Source organism: Gobius niger (assembly GCF_951799975.1).
Source record: "Gobius niger genome assembly, chromosome: 12".
Taxonomy (NCBI): Eukaryota; Metazoa; Chordata; class Actinopteri; order Gobiiformes; family Gobiidae; genus Gobius; species Gobius niger.
Window position 1 is genome coordinate 15,242,961 of NC_136863.1, and position 13,668 is coordinate 15,256,628.

Here is a 13,668-nt window from a genome sequence, read left to right on the forward strand (position 1 = left end):
TGCTCAGCTTCATCAGAGCAGCATAAACACTGACTGTAGAACACAGGGACAGGTGCTTAAAAAGTAAAATTAAATGAAGGATGTAAACTGCCTGAGTAGATCATATATGCGAGGAAATTAGAATGCCGTTAAAAAAAAGAAATAAAATATCACTGAATTAATCTTCCTAATAGGCGTAAAGCTGGAATTTTGAAGTAATTTGTTTATTGTCAATTATATAGTAAAATATTTAGTTATTGTGACATTTCTTTTTGACATCGTGATATAGATTTTAGGCCATGTTGCCCTTGTGAGCGTGCAGCCAACAGCACAGTACAGGAACCTTAATGTAAGAGCCAACAGTAACCGCTCTCTTGCCGACCTGTGTAAACCTCGTACTTTAGAAAAAGGTCATATTTCACTGTAGCGCCTGTGTGTTTGGCAGTGAGTGTAAACAGAGACAAAGCTGCTGCCAACAGCGGGCAGATTGTCGCTGGAGATAGTGGACATGTTTATAGCACTCATATTGTCCGAGCTGTGATGAATGCTTCAAGTTGAATTGGAGAAGCAGCGCTTGGTTATTTGTGTGGACACATTTCACTTGGCATCTTGTTATGCCTGGATACCCATAACATATTGTCCATGCAACTGTTGCTGAAATTGTAGAAATATTTAAGATGTATTGTTATAAATTCTCTATAACAGTTGACTAGGTGGGAGGAGCTTATGGGCTTCAAATGGGCAGCTACAAATGTCTGCGTCTGTGTATAAGGTGGGTAAGATGATATATTTGACAGTTAATTTTTATTTAGCGCACTTGTGTGTGCTCTTGCTACTGTAATACATGGGGATTGTATATTACTGATATACCAAATGAAAAACAGGAAATTTAACCAAAAGAGGAAGAAAGTCGAATGAGCAGACCTACTTATTATTCAACAGCTGTCAAAAAATCTGGTCACATGATCAGGGGCCATATTTGACTCTGCGGGGTGTCTTTATATCAAAGTGTGTGAGAAGTGCATAAAGAGTGCAGTAAGCTGCTTACACGTGTTAGGCCCTCTGCCGTGAACTCGTAAGGCGGACTGGGGTCCGGCCTATGTTTAAAAGTGTGCGTGGCGGTTGAACAGCGGCAGGTCTGTCAGGAGGGCTCCAGATGGTGGGAGGAGAAAGCCCTCGTCTAATCCCTGAGCCAGGACATTGTACGCTGCATGCCTCTTAAATACCACAGACATTTACACGATGCCTCCCATAACCCACTGGGATATAAAACTATCTAGCAATGGGAGACCACACGGATTCTCTATAAATATTTAAGTAAGCATAAAAATAGTGGCAGTAGCTTTGTCAGGTAAATTGTCTTTCCTGGGACATCCTTGAATTTGCATGTTTTCTCTGTCTGACTCTGGAAGGGTTTCCTCTGGATGCTTTTACCCAATCAACCTAAAACATGCTCAATAGGCAGATCCACCAGCTAGGAAGACCTGCTCAAACCTAGCTCAAGACCGGGAGATGTATCCCGCACTTCTGTTGCCTGCTGCTCATGACAGGTCGGGCCAGCATCACAGAGTCTTAAGTCTCTTACAGTCCGGTATTTACAACCAGCAAATTATTGATGCTGGGCAACACTGACTCTATTTAATAATGCTTTCAACCCACACTCTGATATTTCTGTTTCCTCTGGTATATCGCCTGCATCTTTTTTTTACTCCAGTGAATCTATTTTGTCTTTAATCTTTTATGTGCATAATAAATGTGTTTGCCGAGAGCTCTCCCTGCAGATGATGCCCTACATATCGCAGACGCACTAATTAAGGATCCTCTTTCCAAAGGGTGCCCCATTCTTCTTCATTCTAAAATAAACTTAAAAGAAATACACTCGTTCGCCTCTTTGTGTCAAATGTGGCTCCCAGGAAGTGCCTTCACATTTATTCACAAAGGCGGTGGATTTTATAACACTTTCTTTTGCAGCCAACTTAGATATAATAAGGATGTACTTTTAATAGTGTGCTTGCTGACTTCAAAATAACTGAATGTTTCCTTGTGTTGCATTTGCAGATAAAAAAGGCGACCCAGGCTGTTTCCAGAATAAGAGCGCTGAGGAGGCATGTGTGGCGGTGAAAATCGAACACTCCAGAGGTGAGGCAGCGCCTGATACACACTGGAATCATTCCAGTCCATGTACATGCTTTTTTCTCAGCCCTGTTTAAAAGTGTGTTCTGAATCCATTGTAATACATATGTCATATGACATATGTGTATTGACTCTTCTCCATTGCAAGATATAAGTCATGTTTTATCATGTTACAGATCAATTATCAATTATATCTATTGATAAACTCTTGGATAAACATTTAACAAGGATGACTTTTCTACCCAAAGATATGAAATATCCTTGGGTTACATTAATATAAACAGCTCACATAAGTTATCAGTTATTTCTCTTCTAAATGACAAACACTTGGCCTCAGTGGTGGTTATTTTATTTTATTAGACTTCTTTAGGTATTTCTATCATAGTTTCTGACCCAACCTTGATTAGTTTTCATTAGCATTAGCATGCACGCTTGAGCATGCTAATGCTAACCGTAGAATTTTGCGCAGCGATCAAAACTACATTTGTGGAGGTTAAAACGATTGAGTTCTTCAGGTTCTTAGCTTTACAGTGATATACAGCATATTGCCCATATTCATTTAGATTTAAGTGGTGAAAGTTGTGTTTTTAAGGCGTTGAGAGACAAAACTAGAATCAGTTCAGTATCAGATATTTGTCGCTGATACTTGATATTGTATTTTTTCCATAATCAGATATTGGAACTGATCAGTGCATCCCTAATTATTATTATAAAAATCGTAGGCCTAGATGTGAAGCGGAGCCTTGGGGCATTTTAAGTGCTCACAACTGGCTTTTTTCTATTCATTTTGTTTAATTGAGCCCTGCATTTTCAGTCAGTCTTAGTCTTAAGAAACCAAATCCCTTCCTCCCACAAACACCCACCTGCGGAAGTCTTGAGCAGCTGCCCTTTTATGTTCTAAATATCAGACAACATCATCGGACTGGTTCTTACAATTAAAATTCGCATTTGCCTTCTACAAAGCCTTTGCTGCTCATAGCGTGTTCCCATTGTTTTAACTATTTTCTTCACCTCCCACTTTGCCAGAGGAGGATGAAGCCAAGTGAATTGTTTGCTCAGAAATTAGGGCTGAATTACCTGTTTTATGTGCCAGTTATACAGTTGTAGGCTATAAAATGTAAAACGCCAATTCTAAGGGGTTCAAAAGTATTAACAAAAGCTTGAATAATGTGTAAAATAAGACACATTCCAGTAAAGACATATCTTAAGATCAATTAAAGTGATTACAAGATTCAGTTAACGCATTTCAAGGTCAGGATGTACAGGGCAGTCCGATGTGTGCACCTTACACTTTGCAGACTCTGAAGAAGCTGCCGCGGCTCTATTTTTATCGTACCTTTGTGTGTGTCACAGTGATGAATGACTGGCCCCCTCCAGTTTGCGCTCTCGCTTCTGTTTCTCACTTTTCCTCATTTTCCTCTCCACTATATGACTCTCGTCTGTTCCAAAAATAAATCCCACTTCTTTTGAATCTGTCCGCACTCATTTCATAAACCTTTCTGTCTTGCCATTTTGTCTTTTCCTTCTCGACTCGACTGTCAACTAAAAGCCTGATTATTTTGAATCATGGTGATAAGATTCGAGTTGTAATCTTGATTCTTGTGCTAGAAGATTGAAATACACACATTTTACACATCTCAGGCCCCCCCAAGTTTTGTTGTTTGTGAAATATAATGTTCTGTGTAAATAACTGTCTCCAGTAGTTAGCAGTTGATGCGTCCTAATCCATTGCTGGTTTGGGATTACAAGGGGTTAATCTGATGAAAGTCTGTGTTGTTGAAGAGAAAGTGCTAATCCTGAGCCTGGTTGTAACCGTTCGCCACACTGTCACTAGCTTTTTGCAGCACATGTGCCAGAGTGACAGTATCACGGCATACAGATAGATGCATGTGCTATTGATGTGAGACTTCAAAGAGAAAACGATTGTCTTATGTCTTGGGTATGCGGTGTCTGGGGAAAATTAGAGACAGAGCTTTGTTGTTGGAATCCCATGAAAATGTTACATTTGATGTAGTAATTCCTCATCGTATTGTGTTTTTATCACTGGCTTTTGCTTCCCTTAAGTGGATTGTACTGTAGAGCCTGCCTGCACTAACTATGTCATTGTTAGTGCATTTAATTGGAGACCCTAAATGGCCAAGTGAATGAATGTGCATAGTAACATGTTCTGCTCTCATAGCCCTTTGACTTTGCAGTTCCTTAACCCCAAACTGGAAAAAGTGAAGGGTGATAAAAAAGGGATTCGCTCTCCTGATTGAACATGTTTGTCTCTTTGCCCATTGTTTTGGTGTTTTTTGTTGCATGCCTCCAAGCTGTGTCTCTCGTTCAGAATGTCTGAATGCAATGACCATCTCTGTGATGTTGTCCTACTTACAAAGCTAGCTTTCTCTTCGAAGGTGCTTGATTTGTAAAACTGTAATGAAAAGAATGCTTTGGAGTGGAGCCAGAGCAAAACAACAGCAACATTTTGTGTCCAAAGATCGAGATCAGCTGACTCCCCGAATGCTGAATTACCAGGTTATTCCATTGATGGATTTTTTTTTTTTCTTCCCTGATGGCACCAAGAAAACAATGCCATGATTCACTGGGTGCAAATTGTGAAAGGGTGGTTCGCGAGCGAGAGGTATCATTTTCACACGGTGCTGTATTTCCCAGATCCATTACCCCCCTAGAAAACTGAGAAATAGTGTAATGTCAATATGGGAATGGAAGATAAAATGATGCTCTGCCCTTTGAAGACAGACAGTTTCCAAAACATTCAAAAGCAGTAGGCCTGCGCTCAATACTGAGATTTACTCACTAAAACGGTGCCCGTAACCCATAGCAAATTCAAACAAGCCACTGTAATTGGGACTAAGGCAAACTCCTCTGTGCTAAATCTGCAGGTATGTGCTGAATGGAATTTGACTGGTCCGGCTGGTTTGCCCTCAGTACCTGTCATACCAACAGGCCTGTTTGCTGACGCTCGCCTCGAGGTGTCTGAGGTGTCTTCTGTCCGACATGCCACAAGAGTGCTTGCAACTCTCTCATGCATTGCAAATAAAGTGAGAAGTAACCAGAGGTGTAAATATAGCCAACTGAGAGATTACTGCATGGCTAAATATGAAAGCGACTTCCTGTCAAACCATGTGATTGTTAATATATAATTCATAACACTGAGATGTGCATTGAGAACAAAGCATGGACGAGCAGCAGTTCCCTGTGCAAACTTCTGCAAAAGGTACGTGTTGAGATTTTGTTTTTTTTAGGAGGTATTTAGCATTTAACTTTATAATGTTTAATTGTTCTATATTATTTACTTGTTTTGTTAAGACAGTTTAAGACTGTATATTGCTCAGAATATTGGCAATAAAGACACGGCCTATTGCGTAAGAATTGTTTTGAAAAAGCAGAAGAACGGGTGTTTTGTGGCTGTTGCTTCATCTCTCAAAGGATATAAAGATACTTTCTATTTGCTGTTCTGTCAAATATTAACTTCATGTAGCCAAGTTTATGACTCTGCTATTGTTCAGATGTGTGTTGGTAACTGTTGCATCTGAGCTTAGAACAAAGAATAAAAAATAGGGTTCCATGGAAAATGTGTTGTAGATACTGCCCTTATCTTTAAAAACAAGAGCGAGAAAAGACTTGAATGATGCTATAATCAGTAACAAAAACACTTGGGCATAGTAAAGCAGCGGATTGTCAGCTCACGGCTACAAAATTACATATGTCGGATTGGTTTCGGAGCTGTACACTTGTGGGTATATTGTGGGTGAGCGTATCTGGGAATTTTTATGAAAGCCACTTAAATAGAGGGTAGTGTAAGGCAGCAGAAGGGGGCGGGGCCTGTCCTGTCCCTGTCCCTCAGTGCTTTGGCTCAACACAGTCACTTCATGCTGCTGCACGTCTGGGATGAACGCGTGGGATCTAACTCAATCGCTGTAGTGGGACTCACAGCCAAACGTGCCCGCTGTCTAGGGAAGCTTTGCCTGTCACCTTGATACTGTAAAAGCGCATGGTGAGTAGGCCACTTTAATTGAACACAAGACAGAAAGGAATGAGAGTGTTTTATACTCTGTTAAGGACGCTGTGTTTTGTTAGTGTATACAGTATGCATGCTAAATAGTTAGGATTACATTTTAACAGTCATTGCTAGATATGGCTTACCTTTGTTAGTAGTAACTGGTTCTAAAATGCCAGTAAAGGAACCGCTTGTGGCTCCAGGAAATAGAAAAATAGATGCACATTCAAGGCACGAGACTTTGAAATCCAGCCTCAAGGGGTCAGTAAAAGATCAAAAGGGGTGGATTCCATGTGCTAAAAGATTCATTTTGTTATAATTTCATTGTTTTAGATTAGTGGTTCTCAAACAAAGGACCTCACAGTGGGTTGCAGGACCATTTTTGGTGGGTCTCCTTTGCAAAAACAATTACACATTGTTTTGATAGCCAGCCTTATGGTCAAAGCTTGAATAAACTGCTGTGTGAGGAAATACTTCATAATGAAATTGCATACAGCAGCAGAGTCCAACAGCAAAAGGCTTTTATTACAAGTAGAAAATGATATTTTTATTCGGGTTGTGGCTTGTCATGACAAGTTGAAGGTGGGTCTTGAAGCTACAGCAGTTGAGAGTCACTGTATTGGATTATTACATGTTCGATTGAGGTGGCTCAATGATTATGGCATTTCTAGAACTGTTTATTACTATTATTATACCATATCTTTACTATTTAGAGAAAGTGCTTAATGCTCATCTGCAAATTTGACTTTTACACTTGTTTGATCTCTCTACAAGTAAACCCTCATTGACCAGGCAAAGTCACATTTTGAGAGCATGAGGAAAACAAAGAGTGCCTCATAGCACAAACAGGGCGGGGAGGCTCATTGCTTATAACACAGGTGTGTCCTTCGGTTGTTTTCTCACCCGGAGAGCTTGCAAAATCAGTATGCTCACACATATTAGTCAGACACGCGGGAAACAGGTGGGGGCGGTGCTAAGGGTCAGGTAGCACAGCCGTGGGGCAGGTGGGGCTGAGGGGTAGACTTTAGACATGAGGTCACAGCTCTCTGGAGAATTAGAGCTGGTCTAATTGTGTTGGACTGAAGGGGATTAAGAGCTTGTCACACCTGTGCCTCTGCAGGTGTGCAGCGTGGTTTATGCCATATGAAGCAATAGTGCTACTATGTTAGTATTGTTTTGGTTTTACTAGATTTGTGGCTCCAAAAGATGGTGGTTTGCTAATTAGATAGTGCCAAGTACTTAAAATCAAATGGCATATGGTTCTAATCTGATTTGGTATATCACAGTTAAATTAAAGCTCGCATTGAACATATTTAGGCCCAATTTGGCTTTTGCAGATGTTTAGACCTTTAACAAGGACTTTAGACATTTATTTTAGTTAATTCAGGCTATCTTTATGGTGTTCTTAAAATCTATGCCATTATAAATCATTCATTTCATTTCAAAACAAATCAATGGTTTGCCTCTTTGTGTTTCTTGTTTCTTACATCTTTACAAATAGTTATTTGTATGGCACTATGGTATCCCTCCAACAGTTTTGTCTTGAACTGGCATGTTGACAAGTTAAATTTGTTACCTATTGTCGACTTTCCGCCAAAAACACAACCACAATTTTGTGGCTTAAATTTGGCTTGTTATTAAGTACATTGAGACATTTCCTCTTATTGCGCTGCCACACACACACACAACAGACAGATAAATCTAGAATAGAAGAAGATCTTTATTTTTTATTTATTTATATAGCGCCTTTCACAGACATATAGTCACAAAGCGCTTTACATGAGACAGTTGTACATTCACTCCATACTCAGTGGTGGAAAGCTACGGTTGATAGATTTAAATAGTTTAAAGTTCGAAGCTCGAGAGGCAAATAAATTATAATATTTTTAAGGAAACTGCGTTGGTTGCTGCGGTAACACATGGTTTAATGACAATGAAGCAAGGCTCGTTTTGACCGTGTATTTCCTGCTTTATTACTGCATCACACTTTTAATTCAGAGTTTAACATGTTTTCCAGTCAAATACACTTGGCTGTTTCTAAATTTGTTTTCTTGTTTAAATGGCCTCATATGTGCCTACAGCCTGCCACATGGAGCACAGTGAGACCAAAGCGCTGCTGCAGTGCAGTGGTGGCGGCTGGCTCCTGCTAATTGACTCAATAAGTTGCAGTCTGTCACTTTTCCAAAGCACTTTAATGAGCACATGCCAGAAACCGTTCTGGAGACAGGAAGTGGAGTTCAGCTTTCTGTAACAACAATGCCTTTAGGACTTACAACTGATTTGATTCCAGTGCACAAACCCTTAGCCTCATGCACAAATGTGGATGTTTTAAAGGGTCTCGGGTAACCTTGAAAGTTATAATGGAAACATAATAAAGTTGTCTATTAGCACCATAGAAAGTGTACAAAAATGCAATATTTGTACTTAGCGCACTTGTATCACCATTTTTTTGTAATGGACCTGGGACTGTACCAACACTGATTATGTCCAAGGTGAACAGCAGCATTGCTCACTGTTTGTTTTGTCAATGTTGAGCATTAACTGTCTGCTGTGTGAAAACCAGACAGTGTGTGCACATAGCCGACTGTATCTGGTCCTAGAGTTTCACTGTTAATAACAACTGTGAGTAGAAAGGCAGAGCTGTGACCCCTCCGTTTACGAAATACAGTGCTTCAGGCAACACTATAGGCCACATACAGCCTCCTTTACACTGTGGATACCACGGTGCACTCTCTTAATGTGGCCCTGAAGCGTACCCAAGCACATAATCTTGGAAAATTCCTGAGGCTGCACATTTAATTGATTGGTAATTTGGGATTCCATGTTTAGCAAGTGTACGCACCCAACGCAGCGTGGGAGCACTTCCACTCAGACAGTCACACAATGTTGCCTTTAATTACGGCAGCTGCAGTAAAAATAGCACCGTAATCGTATGATTCTGCGGTATTTTTCTGTTCCTCGTCCAGAGTTTGGTAAGATAAAGATCACTTTCGGGGAGAAAAGTTATACCCCAAGCGAGCAATTTGGAACCCAGTCAGAAAAAAAGATTTAAACATAATGGATGGGCACAGGACACGCACACTGCATGTTATGGCCATGTTGTTCTAGGCTTCAGTGAGCGCTGGAAACAATATTGTGATGTTTTTGTGCTGTGCGTCTATGTAAGTGAGCAGCACTTGGCTATGAGCAATAACATTTATAGCATTAACTGTATGTTAGCAAATCATCTTATTACACACAGTTTATTTTGGTGTTCTGGTGTTCGGTGAATTGATATTGGAAGAAGAAAGCTGATTTGATAGTTGGAATTTTCTTATTGAAAAGTTAAATCTGATTGATAGAGCTTCATTGACGTTCATCTTAGTTCAACCAGATGAGATTAAAGGATTTACTTTGACAGTTGTAGATTGGGTGAATATCAATGCATTCCTGCTACTCTCACATCAGCTCTATGCAGTTTGGAAAGTCATACCAGTCATACCAGCCTTAACGTGACGACCAGCATACATGCATCCTTATTTGGGCATTATCCTTACAAGGCTGCTGCTGTTAGCATGTAGGGTCAGAGAGCAGTGTGTGTGGGCTACTGTAAACATACGACTGGAAGCATATGCATTCATCTAACCTGCCTCCTGCACTGCGCTGTTCTATCTCTGTCCAGTGGATAAAGCCTCATCTCATCAGATCATTAGCCGGATATTGCGGATAATCGACTGAACTGTCTCACACATTTGGATTGCAGCTGAGACATGAACTGTCTGGGCAAAAAAAAGAAAAAGAAAAAAAAAAAGCCAGATGGATGAAACGGGAATTTAAAAAAAAAAAAACCTGCGCTGTCTGTGTCTCTGCTAATCACTGTGTGTTGCTTCTCTGGGGTTTCATATGACATCAGAGTCGTCTATGTGTAATACATGATTGGTTTGATAAAGACGGTCCAGGCTACAAAAAAGGGGATAGTTGGTTGCTGTTGTTAATATTGCGATGCACAATGTCAACACATTAGCCAATTAGTGTTCTTTTTTTAGCAAATTGTGTCTAAACAGACCTAAATCAGGAACAAAACAAGGTCAAATGGGGCTAAATTGGGAACATTTGTCAGTTTTTAGTAGGAAATAGGAAATTGAGATCTCTTTTTTGGTCAATCTTAATAATCTTCATGCGGTTTTAAATCGTCAGGTTTACAGCCATGTCTGCGGCAGAAATAGCACCTATTTTTAGAGTTTGGAGGAGATGAAGGAACATTTTTGTGTGTCAAATGATACTGGAGGGAAGCATCTGTTTTTGTATGAGCTGAAGTTTGTATAAAAGACTGTGTAAGTTCATCAGCTACATGTATTCATTTCATATTGTCCAGCCCTGATTTTTAAGTTGTGATACCCGTCACCTAATATTAATGTGCAGTCCTGTTTGGTTGGGAGATTGGCATATTTGCTGTCTCTTGCCTCTCAGCACCGAACTAATCACCCGTAAAACCTTTATAGATATCATTGTATTTTTCCGATCTTGAATGAAAGGTAACTCATATAAATTTCCACATATACTAACTTAACATTATCCTTTCTGTCCGCCCAGCTTTAGGCAGCAGCCCGTCCCTTGAGAACAACAGCGTGCCCAGTGTTCACGAGTGTCTCAGTCGAGCTGGCACTGGGGGCAATAAAAAGAACCGGACAGGCTCCAATGGAAGAGGATCGGGCAGCCGGCCACGTCTCGACTCCAAACCCAAAGGTACAATGCCGTGTCGAGCATGGCGGCGAGGTGAAGTAAACAAACTGTCACTGCTACAGACGCGGTGAATCACGGTGAAGTCAGGGAGAAAGTATTGAATAGCGTGTCCTTCTTCTGTCCCCTCAGCAGACTGTGTGTCAGGATCACCTCTGCACAAGATTCAGTAACCATGGCAACGCTGACCAAAACAGGAATCAGCTTCTTACATAAACGGGCTTTTGCACTTGTCATGACCTTTGTACTTCTCCTAATGTAATAAGTTTGAACCAAGTACAATGTACCACTGTAGGGAAAAGAAAGCAAAAGCAAAGTCAACTTTTGCTCTCCCCCATAGGAACTTTATGAGTATTAGTATCGACTTTGTTTTCTGAGAGGTGGATTTTACTTGGACACGTTGACTCAAGAACATGCATAATATAATATATAATAATAATAATATATAACTTCGCATTCACTGTAATTTTCACAAATTTTATTTTGAAGTAACAGTAGTACTTGAGAAAAACAGTTGGTTTCTCTAAATCTGGCAATAGATTCATGTGACATATGACTGGTGAATGAATGCATCTTTATTTTTCTTGTCTGTTTTTATGTATCCTTGTGCCGCAAAACTAATTGCCCCATCGATGACATGAAATAAAGTGAAGTGAAGTGAAGTGAAGTGACAATGAACCAAATCTTTATTCATATTTAGGAAAATGTTGCTGTGCCTTACTTTATAAATAATAATTTGATTAAAAAAAAATATATATGTTATGTTGTTTTGAAGTATCTGGACACTCAAGTAGTCTTTCCACCAGTATTATTTAGATAGCTTCTTTTTGCTTTTCTCTTTTCTCAGAACCACTCTTCGTGTCTGTCTTAATGCTTTATGGGAAAAACAGGCACATTAAAAGAAACTATGTCGTGGAGCTGATTTTCACAAATACACTTTGTCGACACTGCCCCCTTCAGCAACAACAAACAACCACACTTACTGACACAGAAAGGAGAAGAGCCATAGAGCAATTTCTGAATACACAACTTACTCAATTTAAAATGTGTAATGTAGTACTTTTTTCTTTTCTTTTCCTCCTTAGTGCCTCCTAAGCCCCCTCACCTGCAGAGCCCGGTGACCGCCCCGCCCAGTCCACTCAGCCAGATCCCGAAAATAACCGGCGTTCAAACACAAAAATCCAACATGGAGGACAGAGGAGAAGGGAAAGGGGCTGTGACCAAGGACCGCGTCAAAGACAAGGCCTCCAAGGTGTCCGATCTCATCAGCCGCTTCGAGGACGGCAGGTGAGCCTGGCTTTTGAAATCTTATGATGTTGTGTAAGGTTTAATAGCATATTATATTTCATTTGCTTACTTTTTTTTGCTTACATTACCTTTTGCAAACACTTGCACTGAAATATGCAACTAAATATGAGCTCGAACTTGCACTTTAATTGTCCCTTACTTCCGGGTATGGTTTCATGTGAGAGTGGAAAAGTGTAATAGGGAACCTAGTCTGATACTTCTGACTTTTTAAAATTTAGGGAAGTGCATTGTCAATTTGTTTTACTTTTGCTTTGTCAGAAAAAAATGACTGCTAGATCTGTTGTTGCATAATATATGCTGTAATGTAACTTTTTTATATCACAGCTCAAGAAAAGGCAATGACGAATACGGTTACGTTGCGGATACAATGTCATGTATGCAGATTGTTGTTGCTAAATATAATTGCAGGAAATGCTCACGGAAATATTTATAATAGTTATTTTTAATGAGTAAACAGCAAGTCTGTTTATGGGATGTACATCCTTCCTTCCTTGCTTAAACATTAAAATAGTAACATAAACAGCAGGTGTGATAGAACTCACTTTGACAGTGAAATAGGAATCATAATGGATTGATTCACAAAAACTGCATAATGGATGGTACATTTAGTTTTGGGAGAATATTCGTACCCCCACTAGTAATAGCTCATTTTATATGTATTCACTTTTGTTTTGGTTTATTTAGAGTAATATTATTTTTTAACACTTAACCTACAGCAAGGGCTGAGTTGTTGTTTTTTTCAATCTCCTTTTTAGGTGCTCATTGCTGTAGTTCAGATGTGCACATACAGCCTTGATTGAGGCCTGCACTGCTGTCAGGATTAGGTTGTAGTAGACAGAAGAGAAAGCCTTTGTGGTGTCTGAAAACAGCATTAGCCTACTAATACTAATCTGTCTCACATGGCGCTGGGCTGTCTTAAAAGGGAAGTCGTCATTGTGGTCATGCTCTCAGGTTTTTTCTATGCAAGAAGACACCCACACACTCGCACCCACACTCGGCACACACACACACACACGCGCGCGCGAGGCACCTGTAGCACCTTGTTTGTTTTTGTGTCAGAGAGGTAAGAATAATGGCGTCGCTGCCTGAACTGACTCATCTTCAGGGTTTCACCAGCCTCTTGTTGTTCCTCTATTTACACGCACTTCCTGTTGCGACTGGACCGCGACAGAGCAGGTCTAAGTGTGATTTGAAGGACTGAAGAAGTTAGAGATGCTGCTAAGAAGCTAAAGGCTCCATTGAAGAGATAAGAGGTACTCGGATTATAACAAGTCTCATTCAAAGTTGATAGAACTTAATAACATTTACCTTTTGTGTGCTTATTTAATGGTATCTTGTAAAGTGGAATGTCTATTGCCTGTTCACAAGTGGGAAATTGCAGAATGTCCAGTTCAGTCATCTGTAGTTGCTGTTGTTGTGATTGTTTTCCATTTACTTCAGCTTTTATTTAGTTTTGTAGATATTAACAACAGTCTGACAATGTTCAAACCCATACTGCACTCATCTCTTGCTTGAACTAATCATTT

At 40.0% G+C, this 13,668-nt stretch overlaps 1 protein-coding gene across 3 annotated transcripts in view; it reads left to right on the forward strand.

Annotated features, from left to right (window-relative positions):
- Positions 1–13,668, forward strand: part of fgd4a (FYVE, RhoGEF and PH domain containing 4a) — a 42,585-nt gene that overhangs the window by 18,749 nt on the left and 10,168 nt on the right. For 2 of the 3 annotated variants that reach the window (XM_079568271.1, XM_079568272.1), the window contains exons 2-4: positions 2,038–2,118; positions 10,688–10,840; positions 11,920–12,121. In XM_079568271.1, the coding sequence (XP_079424397.1) occupies positions 2,038–2,118; positions 10,688–10,840; positions 11,920–12,121 (436 nt within the window). Of the gene's footprint in view, positions 1–2,037; positions 2,119–5,995; positions 6,113–10,687; positions 10,841–11,919; positions 12,122–13,668 lie in introns of those variants that run through there. The other variant, XM_079568273.1, reaches the window with a different exon arrangement.